The 17,374-nt window shown below is 44.4% G+C and overlaps 1 protein-coding gene and 1 long non-coding RNA gene across 3 annotated transcripts in view; one reads left to right on the top strand and one right to left on the bottom strand.

Annotated features, from left to right (window-relative positions):
* The first annotated feature begins 46 nt into the window (after window positions 1-46).
* On the top strand, window positions 47-16,855 carry LOC119627326 (uncharacterized). Its single transcript, XR_005243497.2, has 3 exons — window positions 47-538; window positions 14,699-14,908; window positions 16,359-16,855. It is a non-coding gene; the product is annotated as an uncharacterized lncRNA (long non-coding RNA).
* Window positions 549-17,374, bottom strand: part of BPIFC (BPI fold containing family C) — a 56,285-nt gene continuing 39,459 nt past the window's right edge. For both annotated transcript variants that reach the window (XM_073006775.1, XM_038007539.2), the window contains 4 exons: window positions 7,431-7,473; window positions 5,043-5,106; window positions 3,874-3,950; window positions 549-2,073 (listed from right to left, as the gene is read on the bottom strand). In XM_073006775.1, coding sequence (XP_072862876.1) covers window positions 1,951-2,073; window positions 3,874-3,950; window positions 5,043-5,106; window positions 7,431-7,473 — 307 coding nt within the window. In that variant the 3' untranslated portion in view covers window positions 549-1,950. The remainder of the gene's footprint in view (window positions 2,074-3,873; window positions 3,951-5,042; window positions 5,107-7,430; window positions 7,474-17,374) is intronic.

Genomic DNA, 17,374 nt, shown 5'->3' with positions numbered 1-17,374 from the left:
GGCCAATGTCTTCCCTCTGGTTAAGCTGTATTGTCCTCTAGTGTATAGCTAGGATCTTTATTAGTCGATTTCCTCTAAGCTACAGCTAAGCGAAATCCAGGAGTTTAAATTCTAATGTAGTTATCTTTTGTTTTGGAGATGGTTTTCAGCAGCTTATGAAAACACCTTGAGTCTGGGCCAGATCCGGTGCATCGGCTTGGAGTTTACACCCTCAGCTGGGAGGGGAAAAAGATACGCCAGCAGCTGAGAAAGAAAAACTTGTTTGAATAAATACCATATGTTTTATGTTTCGGAATGAATCTGGATATACATCAAATAACTTTTTTTATCGGAAAGGAGCATCCCAAAGAATGAAGCATGGCAGCTTATCGTTTATTCTAACAAACATTTGTGGATGCATCTATTATGGCCAGACATGTACTACAAAATGATCAAATCACAGCCTTTATGGATCGCCAGAACTCCTCAGTCTAGCATCCTTTGATGATCAAGACCTCTTTAATCATACTTTTATACGCCATGTCTCTTGTTCATAGTGGTAAGTGAGCTTTAAGTGATTTCAGTTTCGAGTTCTGCCTCATGTCAGCAACTGCAACTTTGGGATTAGAAAGACTTGCAAGATTCCATTTCTATCTGTGCCATTTACTGGCTTGGTGTGATTAACCCTTCTTATCTCTGTTTCATCATCTCTAAAATGGGATCATACTTCTTTCTTGAGTAGAAGGCTAAATGAAGTGACACCGGAGAAGTAATCAGCACAGGGTTTGGCACATGGCAAGCACTCTGTAAACAGCTCTCCTCCTTCCATTCCCCCACTAGACTGTAAGTGCTGCAAAAAAAAACAGTAGGTAGTTTACATTCATTTATCGCATTACCTACACTGGTTCCGCTCTTCTTCTCTTCTGCCCCAATTTCTCCCCACTGATTAGGTGCTCTGACACATTGATATCATTCTCAATTATGAATTGTCTGAGTTTAGTACTCTGCACTGCCATTTCACTGAATCTGTGGTGGATGAAAAATCCTAAAGCTTTAAGTGATGCAACTTTTAGAGCTTCCTGTGGTTACCCTGTTTCTTCTTGTAAAGATTTCAGACGTAAAGAATTCTCTTTTAAAATCAAGCCTTGACGTCTGTGCAACCTTAGGTCTCTTCCCTTTTCTATTTTTTATTTTATTTTATTGAGACGGAGTCTCACTCTGTCGCCAGACTGGAGTGCACTGGCGCCATCTTGGCTCACTGCAAGCTCTGCCTCCCAGGTTCAAGCGATTCTCCTGCCTCAGCCTCCCAAGTAGCTGGGACTACAGGTGTGTGCCACCACTCCCAGCTAATTTTTGTATTTTTAGTACAGACTAGGTTTCATCATGTTGGCCAGGATAGTCTCGACCTCTTGACCCCTGACTACCCATCTTGGCCTCCCAAAGTGCTGAGATTACAGGCATGACCTACTGTGGCTGGCCTCTTATTTCATTTTTTAAAAATTCAGGGCAGGACATTTCTCAAATAAAAAAACCAAGATTGAAGTTGATAGAAAACAATTTTAATTAAACACAGAAGACAGTAACAGTGAATATAAAACATGAAATCCAATATGTGGGTAGGGGAAAACCCCTAGAGGGCCTAAGGAATCTCCACTGAGAATGACCAATACAAATACAGACTTAAGAGTTTCTTACCCACCTGGTCAGAAGTACATGCCTAGCTCTTGTTCCTAGAATCTTTCTTGCCCCAAACAAACATAAACACAGGCACACGCGGCATGCATACACTCACATTCATAAAACACATTCTGCCTTATTCTGGGTTCCTGAAGGCTTGAGAAAGAAAAACTTCTACCTAAGCAATTCACAAGGGCTTTACAATTCCAGTGTATACTGTCTTCCCCTTCTGGGTTTACAGTAGTTGTGGGGTTAAGGACCATTTACTTCCTGGGGTGAATTGCAAACTGGCAATCAAGGGGCTGACTTCCCCCTCCACTGTCCACTTATCAGGTTCAGACCTTCCCAACCATGGAAACTGGGCTGCTGCTTTGAGGATGTTTCATACTTCAGGTCGGTGGAAATCAAAAGGAAACCCTGGAAAGGATGTGACAATGAAGATAACATCAAACCTTGGGCATGTCTGGGTTTGTCTGAGGAGTGAGGCACAGCTGGCTTCTTTTTTTATTATTTTAATTTTTGAGATGGAGTCTCAAAGGCTGTCACCTAGGCTGGAGTGCGGTGGTGTAATCTCGCAAGCTCCGCCTCTTGGGTTCAAGTGATTCTCCGCCACTTGGGTTCAAGTGATTCTCAGTCTCCTGAGCAGCTGGGACTAGAGGCGTATGCCACCACACCCAGCTAATTTTTGTATTTTTAGTAGAGACAAGGTTTCACCATTTTGGCTAGGCTGGTCTCGAACTCCTGACCTTAAGTGATCCGCCCACCTCAGCCTCCCAAAGTGCTAGGATTACACGCATGAGCCACCATGCCCGACTGAGAGATGGTTTCTTTTTTTTTTTTTTTTGAGGAGTCTCGTTCTGTGGCCCAGGCTGGAGTGCAGTGGCCCAATCTCGGCTCACTGCAAGCTCCGCCTCCCGGGTTCACGCCATTCTCCTGCCTCAGCCTCCCGAGTAGCTGGGACTACAGGCGCCCGCCACCGCGCCCGGCTAATGTTTTTTTTCTATTTTTAGTAGAGACGGGGTTTCACCATGGTCTCGATCTCCTGACTTTGTGATCCACCCGCCTCGGCCTCCCAAAGTGCTGGGATTACAGGCGTGAGCCACCGCGCCCGGCCGAGAGATGGTTTCTTTACCAGGTCCTACAGAGGCAGGGCCGCCTCTACCCTTGCCCTGCTTTGTGAACGCCCCAGACAAAGGAAAGGCCATGTTGGAGTACTGTCACCTGATGTGACTTAGCCATTGTAGAAGCAGTGGGGGAGAAGCAGGGAGATGGGAGAGCATACGGGGTAGTGTAGGGCAGCGGTCCCCAGCCTTATTGACACCAGCCACCGGTTTCATGGAAGACACTTTTTCCACTGACTGGGATTGGTGGATGGTTTCAGGATGAAACTGTTCCACCTCAGATCATCAGGCATTAGTTAGATTCTCATAAGGAGCGTGCAACCTAGACCCCTCACACACACAGTTCACTAGAGGGTTTGTGCTCCCATGAGAATCTAACGCTGCTGCTGATCTAATAGGAGGCGGAGCTCAGGCAGTGATGCTCCCTCGTCGGCGGCTCACCTCTAGCTGTGCAGCCAAGTTCCTAACAGGCCACACACCCAGACAGGTCCTAGGCCTGGGTGTTGGGGACCCCTGGACTGTACAGGATTGGAGAATTCCTTTAGAAACATATTTCCACCTCCCCAGACAAACAACAATGCCAAAAAGAAAGAAAGAAAAAAAAGGTATTCTGAAGTGAGTTCATAATAATTAGCCAGAAAACAATTCGATTCCTGAACTCAGAGGGGTGTCTTTGGTTCAGGGGAAAGTCATCTGACTGCGAGAATCAGAAGAGCCAGTCCTGTCCCAGCCATGCTCCTTTCCAGCTGCCTGAGCCACTTCTCTGTGAGTCCTACTTTCCTCATCTGTAAAATGGGAGTAATAATCCCAGCCTCACACATCGTCTTGTGGAATAAGTAAAATAAAGCGTGCTAAAGGGCATCTTCTTGTACTGTGGATTTGGCTACTAAGTGGAATTGATCTTGGTCTGATTTTTAAACTCAACTGTAAATACTTTCTGTTAATTGTAATTTAAGAGCTAAACATGTTTATAAAATTCCTTGGTCTGGGAAAAAGCAAAGCAGGACAAAAACAACAACAACAAGCAAAACAGGAGGAGGCTTAGTCTACTATAAAAAGAAATGAGTCAGTTAAGAGGTGAGATTTGCATTCTTACCTCAAGAACTTCAATATCTGAATTGACGAATGAGATTTTGTGTGGATTGGGCAGAGGAAATCCTTGCTGCAATTTTGCTAAAATATAGAACAAGACATAAAATAATTGGGCACAAGCACAGAGGTTTTAGCAAGCTTTTTAGTAAGAGACTGACACCTTTTTTTTTTTTTTTTTTTTTAAGATGGAGTTTTGCTCTTGTTGCCCAGGCTGGAATGTAATGGCATGATCTTGGCTCACTGAAACCTCTGCCTCCCAGGTTCAGGCGATTCTCCTGCCTCAGCCTCCTGAGTAGCTGAGATTACAGATGCCCACCACCATGCCTGGCTAAGATTTTTGTATTTTTAGTAGAGATGGGGTTTCACCATGTCGGCCAGGCTGGTCTCGAACTCCTGACCACAGGTAATCTGCCTGCCTTGGCCTCCCAGAGTTCTGGGATTATAGGCATGAGCCACCACACCCAGCGTGGATAGCTTTTTAATAATTGATCTTTTCATTCTCCCTGGTTCTACATTTGCATCTCTCTGATATGTCCCTAGAATTTTCCTGGAAGAATTGCTCATTAATCCGTGATTAATAAAAAATGCACCTACAATTATGTTCATTTGGAGAGTAGAGAAATGCTGTCCATTTTTAGCCTGCCCAATGTGTATTTTGAAAATACCTAATTAGTGGGTTTTTAGAACATTTTGGTGTCTAATATAAAAAACATTTTAACTGGGCCAGACCCCAGATACTGCGGTTTATGAACAACTGCTATGCAAGAAGGCCCAGGATTATCATTCATGAAAACTGTGTCTATCCAGTTAGTGGTCCTTGCATAAGACCCACAGAGATATCCCATAGGGAAAATAATCTCATTTCCGGTTGACTGGAAGGAGATTCTTTACTGCCTAAGGAGCATGGTTTCAATCTCCTTAACCAGTGTTAGCCGATCTTGCTGAGTTTGCAAATAGAATTGCTAACAGGGCTTGGATCTAGAATAACTAATTGTGCAACCAGGTCATTGATGGTACAAACTTTGCAAATTCTGATGCTGGCCTGGATTCATGATAACATGATAGAAATACAAGCTTCAGGGTGAAAAGTCCCAAACAATCCCCAGTGCAGCTGATGCAGATGTTAGATGTTAGCCGATGTTACAGTCACATTGTTTCCCAATAATCCCTTACCATTGGCCAGTGGGAGGACTCCAAAGTGAAGAATAGAGGACAGAATATTTTCAAACCTCAAGACCTAAAATAAAAGAGGAAATAGAATCAGTTGCCAGATTGGGCTTTTTTTTTTTTTACTCTGTTACCCAGGCTGGAGTACAGTAGGATCTTCTCAGAGGGATATACTAGCTTTGTAGAAAATCATATTTCAGGGTTTTCTAACTTTTTCCCTCTTGAAGATGGACACTTCTGCTTCCCTCTGCACTGGATTTTGGTGACACAAATTCAGAGGAACTACATGGTGTCAGCAAACGTGGCAGCTCAGATATCTACCAAGACAATCAAGAATAACTATTAGATTTCCCAATTAGCAATCTTCCCTTACTTACTGAGAGTCTCAGCCACAGGAGTTCCCTTGCATTACATCATGCTCCAAAGCTAATGCCGTCCCCAGAACACCCAATTTATCTTTTTCTTTAAATTTAATTTTTTTTTTTGAAATGGAGGCTCACTCTGTCGCCCAGGATGGAGTGCAGTGGGTATGTCTTTATCACCAGCGTGAAAATGGGCAGTGGGGATTCACTTTTGCAGTTTGACCTCAGAGTTTATGTATGAAACTATTATGCTACACTGCCTCTTGACATAAAAATGACAATAACTGAAATAATTATTGTAAATATGAAAACACAGAAGTGACAATAACTGAAATAGTTACTGCAAATATGAAAATAGTGGCCACTGTTTCTTTAATGCCTACTATGTGGTCAATGTGCTAAGTGCATTTCATGTATAATCTCAGCTAATCCTTTCAACAACCCCAAGGTTGGGCCGGGCATGGTGGCTCACGCCTGTAACCCCAGCACTTTGGGAGGCTGAGGCGGGTGGATCACGAGGTCAGGAGATTGAGACCATCCTGGCTAACATGGTGAAACCCCGTCTCTACTAAAAATACAAAAAAATTAGCCGGGCGTGGTGGCGGGCGCCTGTAGTCCCAGCTACTTGGGAGGCTGTGGCAGGAGAATGGCGTGAACCCAGAAGGCAGAGCTTGCAGTGAGTGGAGATCGTGCCACTGCACTCCAGCCTGGGTGACTGAGCAAGACTCCGTCTCAAACAAACAAACAAACAAACAAACAAACAAACAAACCCCAAGGTTGTAATTTCAACTCCATACCTACTCACACTGCCTATCCCGATTTCTTTTTCTCTATAGTATTTTTTAGTAAAAACTATATTTGTTTGTTTGTTTTCTACTACTCTCAGCCTGTCACACACACATAAGCACAATCACACACACTCTGGAACAGGGTTTCCCAATAGTGGCACTCTTGACGTTTTGGGATGGATCGTTCTTTGTTGTTGGGAGATGTCTTGTGCACTGTGAGATGTTTAGCAGCTCACAGGGTTTCCCAATAATGGCACTCGTGACGTTTTGGGATAGATCATTCTTTGTTGTTGGGAGATGTCTTCTGCACTGTGAGATGTTTAGCAGCATCCCTGGCCTCTACCCACCAAGTGTCATTAGCATCTCTCCTTCCATCCCAGGATGTGACAACCAAAAATATCTTCAGACATGGCCAAATGTTCCTAGCTGGGAATCACTAGTTGAGAACCACTGCTTTAGAATGTAAGTGCCTTGAGGGTAGAGATTTTATCTGTTTTGTCTAGAACAGTTCCAGGCTCAGTAAGTATTTGTAAGTAAATGAATACTGCTAATACTAATAATTAACATTATGTAGAGCTGCCCATGAACTAGGCAGTATTCTACCCGGGCATTCTGACACCAAAATCCACTTAATTTCTCTATGATAGTGCCATCCATGGCACTATGAGGTAGTGATTTAGCTGATCTTCCTGAAGCTTGAGGGAAGGGGGATTCCAAGTCACATGTTGGGGTGTCCTCTTCCCATCAGAAAGTCATCAGGCTGGGAACCCCCCTCCCACAAAGGTCTCCATACAAGTAGCATTGACCTAATTTTAGGAGATGGGCAGAAAGTGTTCAAAGTGTAAACCTAATCATGGCTTAATAATTTACATATTCCTTTGGGATTCTCGTCTCTAACTGTAGAGGATTATTTTATTGAGAAAATAGGCATTCCCTGAGAATGCCTTATACATTTTACTAATATGAGCATTTTACTATATGAGCATTATATAATGTCTCAACAGTCTTTTGAGTTTTTAAAAAAGTATTTCTGCATAAATAAAAGTAAACTGTAGAGTTCCTCTCTTGAATGGTTAATGGGCTCAATTGATGAGTAGCTGCATACAGAATTTCAAAGTCAAGTCCTACAATTATGGAGAAATCAAGGACTCTGAGGCAGAGAAAACAATTAACTCGCTATTATATATAGTAGGAGATTCCTTGTTCTTCCAGTGTCCGGTAACCCCAAGAGCTCAGATTCCTACCTCAATATTGCTGCGATTGGACTCTGGCAAAGCAAGGCGGAATCTAAAAGAAAACAAGAAAAGTTTAAAGGAGGGTAGATTTAAAAACAACAGCCGTAGTAGAAAGAAACCAAAAAGTAAAAGGACATTTTCAGCTCAAAAGTCACTATAAAAAAAAACACACACACAAGGCCGGGCTACTGGGAACTGATTCTTACTGCAGAACCATGGAGTCACTGGGGAGAAAGGGCTTCAAGTAACAGCTTAGGGACCTGGCAGAGGTTAAAAGGTCAAAGGACTCGAATCGGATGCCACCTGGTGGCCTGAGTTGAGCTTACCTGTTTTTCAGTGCCAGGGGCAAGGAGAGTTTGCCTCTTTTTTTTTTTTTTTTTTGAGATAGGGTCTCACACTGTCATCCAGTCTGAAGCGCAGAGTTGTGATCTCGGCTCACTGCAACCTCGGCCTTTCAGGCTCAAGCAATCCTCCCACCTCAGCCTCCTGAGTAACTGGGACAACAGGCATGCAACACCTGGCTTAACTTTTTTTTTAGAATTTAGCTGGGGTTTTGCCATGTTTCTCAGTCTGGTCTTGAACTCCCGGGCTCAAGTGATCTGCCCGCCTTGGCCTCCCAGGGTGCTGGGAGAGTTTACTCTTTGCTCTGCCTCTTTCTCTGCATTCAGTGAAAATCGTTCATCAGTACTCGAAAATGGTAAGTGTGCCTAGATAACTAGGAAAGAGACAGAATTAATATGTCCATAGGAGGAAAGGATAGCCTGGTTCAAAGAAAATCCCTGACAAGCTCACCCATAGCAGGCGGTCTTGGGGTCGCCAGGCATGGCTTGGACTTGGGATGAAAGAAATGAAAGGAAACTCACAGGTGTAAGCTAATTTCTAAACTGGAATAGGTTTGCCCATGATAAGAGGTGGTGTAACCAGAGGGAGGAATCCCCTCATATTTCCTCAGAACTGCCTTCAAGGATGCCCTACAGATTCTGGTGCTCATTTTCCAAGGCAATCAGTTTGAGCCTCCATGCCACTGATAGTCTTTCTGCTCTTTGCCAGACCTGTCTCTCTTTTTGATTCTCAGTTATGACTCGGAAGCAATCTCAAAGCCTAATTGATACAAACATGATACTGGCTGAGCAAGGGCTATCTTACCTCTACTGTGAATATCCGCTCTTTAAATGCAGTAACAGAAAGATTCTTTTTTTTTTTTTTTTCTTTTTTGAGACGGAGTCTTGCTCAGCCGCCCAGGCTGGAGTGCGGTGGCGCAATCTCAGCTCACCACAAGCTCCACCTCCGGGGTTCACGCCATTCTACTGCCTCAGCCTCCCAAGTAGCTGGGACTACAGGCGTTCACCACCACGCCCAGCTAATTTTTTTGTATTTTTAGTAGAGACAGGGTTTTAGCCAGGATGTTAGCCAGGGTGTTAGATAGGGTGTTAGACGGGGTGTTAGCCAGGATGGTCTTGATCTCCTGACCTCGTGATCCACCTGTCTCGGCCTCCCAAATTGCTGGGATTACAGGCGTGAGCCACCGTGCCTGGCCCAGAAGGAAATTCTGGAAGAAGCTTCCATTTGGGAGATTTCCTCCTCTGACAGGGGCTACCCCACTGTGGCATTCTTCTGCCATGGCTTCAAGAGTAGCTTGAGGAAGGGTGGAGCTGGGGGTCAACCCAGGTGCCAAGTCTGAGCTCCAATGGCTTGTTCATCATTGGGAAATGTTTATCTGCCCAAGCTTGAGGAGTACAGTTAGGTAGTGATTCCATCTGCTTGTAGTCAGCTATATTTGCATTCTCGGACTATGTTGCTTGGGAGGAGTTGTAGGGTGTGTGTGTGTGTGTGTGTGTGGTGTGCATGTGTGTTGATGGTGGAGTTCAATTTGGAATGTCCAAAGCCTCAATCAATGCAATGTCAAAAAAAAAAAAAAACCTCCTAAGTTATAAATGGTTCAACAATCACGTACATCTGATTGCCTTGAGCTTTGCGTGGGATTAAGAGGGTTAGAATTAAGTCATCCGGATGAAGACCAAAAAAGGGATCGTGTCATTTAACTTGGCCTCTGAAGTAATCTAAAACATGTCTACTATGTGGGCCAAACTGTACTGAGGTTGCCTCCAAAGAGAAGTATGTTTGGACTAACTCTCAATTGTAGATAGAGCAGTGAGTCTGGTTTAAAACTCCACAGCTTTAAAAACCGTCCTGACTTGTCATGTCTCTTGGGATCAATTTCTCCTGGTTATTTGGTCAAAATTTGATTTTAGAATGGGGAAAGAAAATGGAATACTAGTACTACTAGGAACAAATATTTCTGGATCAATGACTATATGCTGACTGTTGTGCTAAGTGATTTACATACATTATCTCATCCGCCCATACAACAACCCTATGGAGGGGTGTTCTGTTTTGCTGATGAGGAAACTGATACTTAAAGAGGCTAAGTAACTTGCCTAAGGTCACACAGGTAGCAAGTGGAAGAGGTAGAATTCAAATCCAGATATGCCTGACTCCAGACACTGTGCTTTTTTTTTTTTTTTTTTTCTGACAGAGTCTCGCTCTGTCGCCCAAGCTGGAGTGCAGTGGCGCAATCTCCACTCACTGCAAGCACCGCCTCCCGGGTTCACGCCATTCTCCTGCCTCAGCCTCCTGAGTAGCTGGGACTACAGGCGCGTGTCACTACACCGGGCTAATGTTTTCGTATTTTTAGTAGAGACAGGGTTTCACCACATTGGCCAGGCTGGTCTCAAACTCCTGACCTCGTGATCCACCTGCCTCTGCCTCCCAAAGTGCTGGGATTACAGGCATGAGCCACCGCGCCTGGCTGAGACTGTGCTCTTAACTAGACATGCTCAAAGAGCTCAAGTGTGTTATTAGAATTCCTAGTTTTTTACTTTCTTTACCATTTTCTCCCCTTGATTCCTTGACATAATGAGAAAAGTGCTGTGTATTTTTTTCGATTTCAGCATAACCAGTTCCAGTGTTTTCTCTTTCTTTTATCGATGCTGAATATTGAAAAAGGGCATGCTGCCTGTTTCAATTTAGCGTGACTCCATGCTCGTGGGTTTCCTCTTTCAGGCAAGGGTATTTATTTCCTGAATCTTAAGTCTTCTTTTCTTTCTTTCTTTCTTTCTTTTTTTTTTTTGAGACACAGTTTTGCTCTTGTCACCCAGGCTGGAGTGCAACGGCACGATCTCGGCTCACTGCAACCTCTGCTTCCTGAGTTCAAACGATTCAACTGTCTCAGCCTCCCGAGTAGCTGGGATTACAGGCATGCACCACCACGCCCAGCTAATTTTTGTATTATTAATAGAGACGGGGTTTCATCATGTTGGCCAGGCTGGTGTTGAACTCCTGACCTCAGGTGATCCACCTGCCTCGGCCTCCCAAAGTGCTGAACTTATAGGCGTGGGTCACCGCACTTGGCCTTAAGTCTTATTTTTTTTTTCTTTCTCTCTTTTCTTTTCTTTTTCTTTTCTTTCTTTTTTTTTTTTTTTGAGATGATATCCCACTCTGTCACCCAGGCCGGAGTGCAGTGGCACGATCTCGGCTCACTACAAGCTCTGCCTTCCGGGTTCACACCGTTCTCCTGCCTTAGCCTCCTGAGTAGCTGGGACTACAGGTGCCTGCCACCATGCCCGCCTAATTTTTTGTTTTTTGTATTTTTAGTAGAGACAGGGTTTCACCATGTTAACCAGGATGGCCTCGATCTCCTGACCTCATGATTCCCCGCCTCGGCCTCCCAAAGTGCCGGGATTACAGGCATGAGCCACCATGCCTGGCCTTAAGTGTTATTTTCTAAGTCGTAGCTCTTCACTACATCAAAGGCAGTATACTGTGGTAAGTAAATACTCACGGTTTTCAAAGTGGACTCACCCAGGTTCAAGTTCTGGCTCAGCCATTCAATAGCTCTGTGACCTTGAGTAAGTTAATCTCTACAAACTGCAAAGTGGGGATAATAGTACCTACCTACCTCTAGGACCGTTCATTTAATCAACTGACATTTATTGAGCACTGTGTCAGGCCCTGGAGACACAGAGTTGGAAGATTTAAATGAAATAATACAGGTGTTGGGCTTGGCACAGGGCCTAGTAGACGATAAAGACCCAATAATAAAGAATAGTCATGAATTATGCAAAAAAAAGACTATTTCTCTCTTAGCGCTCCATGGGCAGGATACAGGGCAGTGAGGTGTGTTCTGAATCGGGGGACTCTGGAAATGATCTGGTACCACTGAGCACCTCCTTGTCCTGGCTGAGGCTAGCTCTAAATTTGAAATCATAGTCAAAGCCAACAGCTAAGAAATAGTCATTTTTTGATACAGTTCATGACTATTTTTTTTTTCTTCTTTTTTGAGACGGAGTCTCGTTCTGTCACCCAGGCTGGAGTGCAGTGGCACGATCTCAGCTCACTGCAAACTCTGCCTCCCGGGTTTACGTCATTCTGCCTCAGCCTCCCGAGTAGCTCGGACTACAGGCACCTGCCACTACACCCGGCTATTTTTTTTTTTTTTGTGTATTTTTAATAGAGACAGGGTTTCACTGTGTTAGCCAGGATAGTCTCAGTCTTCTGACCTCGCGATCTGCGCGCCTCAGCATCCCGAAGTGCTGGGATTACAGGCGTGAGCCAATGTGCCCGGCCTACTCTTCTTTATTATTGGGTGTTTACCATCTACTAGGTCCCATGCCAAGCCCAGTGCCTCTGTTATTTCATTTAAACCTTACAACTCCGTGTCTCCAGGACCTGGCACAGTGCTCAGTAATGGTCAATAGATTAAATGAATGGTCCTGGAGGTAGGTCCTATCCTCGTTTTATACTTTATGGAGGTTAAATAACTTATGCAAGATCACAGAGCTATTGAATGGCTACCACACACTTTACCTATATTAACTCTCATACTTCTCACAGCCTTCTCCCAAAGTAGGCTTTATTACACCATTTTACAGAGGAGGAAACAGAGTCCAAGAGAGGTTAAGAAACTTGCCTGAGATGCCACAGCTGATTAGTGGCAGCGCTGGGATCAGAACCAGACCAGCTAGTCTGATTCCAAAGCCTGTGATCCTACGGTCTGTCTAGACCACCAGCACTGGGTTTGTCTGTGATTTCTCTATTTTCTGTCTATGCAGCCAGCCACGAGCAGCTCCAGGAAGAGGCACATTCAGGCAGGGGATAGTTAGAGAGGCCATGTTGTCATTGTTTTGGGGAGAGTAATTTGGAGCCCTCAGGTTCCCTGGTTCTTCTCAGGAATGTTCCACAATCCCCACCCACTTGATCCTTTTCCTGCTGCGTCTCTCTGACATCACCCAAGACCAAACCAGCTCATCCTGAAAAGCTTGGGGAGCCCAGGAGTGGAGGAGCCAGCTGGGGCAGCCTGCGTGGGAGGCAGGGCTAGGGATCCTACTGCCAGAGCCCAGGGCTGTCATTTCAACACAGCACTGGCTCCTCTGCAAAGTCTTGCCTCCTGGTTTGGCTGCTTTAAACCCAGCCCACCTGCCTTGCCCCCAGCCTACTCACTGCCTGAGGTTTGCTATAACACCCCATGCAGGAGCCAACCTCACTTGTGCTTGGAAGGCCCCTGTGCTTGGTTTAATGCCCTGACATCTCCATCTTGAAATTCTTGGCCGGGCACGGTGGCTCACACCTGTAATCCCTGCACTTTGGGAGGCCGAGGAGGGCGGATCACGTGAGGTCATGAGTTTGAGACCAGCCTGGCCAACATGGTAAAACCCCATCTCTACTAAAAATACAAAAATTAGCCGGGTGTGGTGGCGTGCGCCTGTAATCCCAGCCATCCAGGAGGCCGAGGCAGGAGAATCACCGGAACCTGGGGGGCAGAGGCTGCAGTGAGCCAAGATCGTGCCACTGCACTCCAGCCCGGGTGACAGAGCAAGACTCTTGTCTCAAAAAAAAAAAAAAAAAAGAAAGACATTCTTAATCCTTTTGAAAAGAGGCTCTGCATTTTCATTTTGCACTGGGGCCTGCAAATTATGTAGCCAGTCCTGCTCAGACCCAGCAAAGGCATCAGAACACCAGAAGCCTGCCCAGCAGAGAATCTCCAGGAGACTGCTGGGCAACAGACAACAAGCCAGGGGTCCTAATTTCAGGGTTCACATTCATGACGCCAAAGAACTCTGTGGACTGTAGGAAGCCAAGAGAATGAATTCACACATTTCCGGGATAATGTAAATTTATCGGCTTAAAACAGTTTTTTCAGTTACTCTCATAAACAAACATAACAGCCATTGAACGTGCTGTTGCTTACTAGTATTACAGAAACATAAGAGATAAGGATCAGTTTGATTTAAGCAGAAAAGTGAACCTGGTCTCCATGTTTCTTAAAATCTTTTGCACCTTCTTGCCACAAGCCTGAAGTTGAATCACGATTAAATCCTTCCTTGAGATCCTGCCAGTAAACCAGACACCTGCTCAGATGTAAGTGTTGTTTCTATCTTCTCTAGGAACCTTCTGCCTCAGGTAGCAGCCCTGCCCCTGTGCCCCGCCCCGCATCACTCCCCATTTCCAGCCTTTGCTTTCCTCCTGGTCCTTTCCTCTTTGTTTTCCAACAGACTGAGCATCGCAGTCCCAATGCTCAAGCAATGCTATCCACATTGTCTCCTTCCTTCCTCTCATGGCCAATCTCAGATGCTGCCAAGTTCTCACCTTTGGTTCCTTCCCCCCTCACCCTCCTGCTCTCTGGCTTTCATCCTCAGTATTAGAACTGCCAGATATCGCACCTGTAATTCCAGCACTTTGGGAGGCCAAGGTGGGCGGATCACAAGGTCAAGAGATCAAGACCATCCTGGCCAACATGGTGAAACCCCATCTCTACTAAAAATACAAAAATTATCTGGGCATGGTGGTGTGCGCCTGTAGTCCGAGCTACTCGGGAGGCTGAGGCAGGAGAATCACTTGAACCTGGGAAGCAGAGGTTGCAATGAACCGAGATCACGCCACTGCACTTCAGCCTGGGTGACAGAGCGAGATTACGTCTCAAAAAACAAAACAAAACAAAACAAAAAAGAACTGCCAAATAAAGATCACTCTTCATGGTTCAGAGTTTCATCAACCTGATTCCCTAGAAATAGGGCCGCTTCATGACTTCTGGAGGCCTGAGGCACTTTTGTCTTTGGGGGCCTTTCTTCTGTTAAAAAAATATTGAAAATTATATTTTATAACTCTTTTGGTATAAAGATAAGTATGATCAAATCTAAATTGTATTCATTTTTAAAAATTCTTGTTTTTAAATATATTAAAACATTTTCATGTGTGTGTTTTTTTTTTTTTTTGGACAGGGTCTTGCTCTGTTGCTCAGGCTGAGATCACAGCTCACTGCAGCCTCGACCCTCTGGGCTCAAGCAATCCTCTCACCTTGGCCTCCCAAAGTGCGTGTGCCACCCTGCCCGGCCTTTTGTGGGCTTTTTGTGTAGCTCTAGGCACTGTGCCTATTGTACCTAACGGAAGCTAATGAAGAAGTCAGGACTGCTTTGAAGGGCTTGGTAAATGTGAGTAAAGCCTTCATAAAAGCTTTTCTCTCTGGGAAACCATACTGGCTTTTTTTTTTTTTTTTTAAGTTGTATTTCCGGGCGCGGTGGCTCATACCTGTAATCCCAGCACTTTGGGAGGCTGAGGCCAACGGATCGCCTGTGGTCAGGAGTTCAAGACCAGCCTGGCCAAAATGGTGAAACCCCATCTTTATTAAAAATACTAAAATTAGCCAGGCTTGGTGGCAGATGCCTGTAATCCCAGCTACTCAGTGGGCTGAGGCAGGAGAATCCCTTGAACCTGGGAGACGGAGGTTGTAGTGAGCCGAGATTGCACCACTGCACTCCAGCCTAGGTGACAGAGTAACATTCTGTCTCAAAAATAAATAAATAAATAAATAAATAAAATTGTATTCCTTTTGTTGGAAAAACAGTATAATTACAAAGAAAATTTTAATGAAGCCCAGGCGCAGTGGCTCACGCCTATAATCCCAACACTTTGGGAAGCCGAGGCAGGCAGATCATGAGGTCAGGAGTTAGAGACTATCCTGGCTAACACAGTGAAATCCTGTCTCTACTAAAAATACAAAAAAATTAGCTGGGCGTGGTGGCAGGCGCCTGTAGTCCCAGCTACTCAGGAGGCTGAGGCAGCAGAATGACGTGAACCCGGGAGGCAGAGCTTGCAGTGAGCCGATATCACACCACTGCACTCCAGCCTGGGCAACAGAGCGAGACTGTCTCGGAAAAAAAAAAAAAAAAAAGAAAAGAAAAAATTTTAAAAGAACCTCTCATAATCTCATATCCTAACACAACTTTTCATTTTCATTTTTGTGATTCACTTCCTTGTCCAGATGCAAAGCAATTTCCCTCTTCCAGATGCAAAGCTATTTTACACAAAAGTGGCTGTTGTGTTTGGGCAGTTTTGTATTCTGTGTTTTCTATTTAACATAATTTTATTGAATACATTTTCCATTTTCCATGGGTTTTTTTTTTTTTTTTTTTTTTTTTTTGAGATGAAGTCTCACTCTGTTGCCCAGGCTGGAGTGCAGTGGCACAATCTCAGCCCACCACAACCTCTACCTCCTGGCTTCGAGTGATTCTCCTGCCTCAGCCTCCCGAGTAGCTGGGACTACAGGCGTGTGCCACCATGCCCGACTGATTTTCGTGTTTTCAGTAGAGACGGGGTTTCACTATGTTGCCCAGATTGGTCTCGAACTTCTGACCTCATGATCTGCCTGCCTCGTCCTCCCGAAGTGCTGGGGTTACAGGCGTGAACCACCGCACCTGGCCATTTTCCATTTTTCCACAATAGTCTTCATAACTACCACGTTGACTTGTGATCGATTTACTCCCCCTCTGCTGGTTTCTCAGATCTTTTCTGACTCTGCTTACCTCTGTTCCATTGCTTCCTTTTCTTCCTTGCATACATTTAGTCTGGGCCACCTGATCTTTCTATAAATTCTCCCCACAGGTAGTCTGATGGATGACTTCAACTTCCAGCTTTATAGCCTGAGGAAAATGGGCTTTGCAGACCGTTCTGCCGAATGGCACTTCGTGTTCAGTGATCTACGTATGTGGCCTGCAAAGGCCTTTCACCGTGCGTCACATGCATTTGACAGGCAGGCAGGCCATGGGGCAGATCTTGTTAAATTCTACGTTCTAGCAATGGCATCAGATGGTCAGTCTGAAGATACCTTAGGCATGATCCAGTTCAGCTTCCTTATTTACAGATAAGATAAAGATCTTTACAGGAAACTGAGGTTCAAGGAGGTTAACAGACTTGATCAGGGTCATAGATCCTGTGAGTAAGAAGTGGAAACTTGGTTCCTTAACTCCCAAAACTTTATGCTCTTTCCTCACTAGCATGCTCTATGAATTTGATAAAGAACTGTAGTTTATATTGCTGTACCATTAGAATGTACACTTCTATTACAGAATTATATGTATATATTCTTTGTATGTTTATATAAAATTAATAAAAATAAAATATAGGAAATATATTTTATATATTTATATAAAACATTTTATAAAATATATTGTTTTATATATAGTATATAAAATATGTTTATTAAATATGTAATATTTTATGTATTTATGTAGGTATATAAAATATATAATATAAAATATATGAGATATATATATTTTTTGAGAGACAAGGTCTCATTCTATTGCTCGTGTTAGAGTGCAGTGGCATGATCATAGCTCAGTGTAATCTCAAACTCCTGGGCTCAAGCAATTCTCCCCCCCTCAGCTTCCTGAGTAGTTGGGATTACAGGGGTGCGCCACCATGCCTAGCTAATTTTTAAAAAAGCTTTCATAGAGATGAGCTCTCACTTTGTTGCCCAGGCTGGTCTCAAACTCCTGGCCTCAAGTGATCCTCCCACCTTGGCCTCCCAAATTGCTGGGATTACAGGTAAGAGCCTGTAAGATGGCATCTGGTCATATTACAGAATTATATTTGTAATTATTTTGTTCCCTATTTTATTT

Source organism: Chlorocebus sabaeus, chromosome 19 (genome assembly GCF_047675955.1).
Source record: "Chlorocebus sabaeus isolate Y175 chromosome 19, mChlSab1.0.hap1, whole genome shotgun sequence".
NCBI lineage: Eukaryota > Metazoa > Chordata > Mammalia > Primates > Cercopithecidae > Chlorocebus > Chlorocebus sabaeus.
This window is presented reverse-complemented; position numbering and strand designations above follow the sequence as displayed.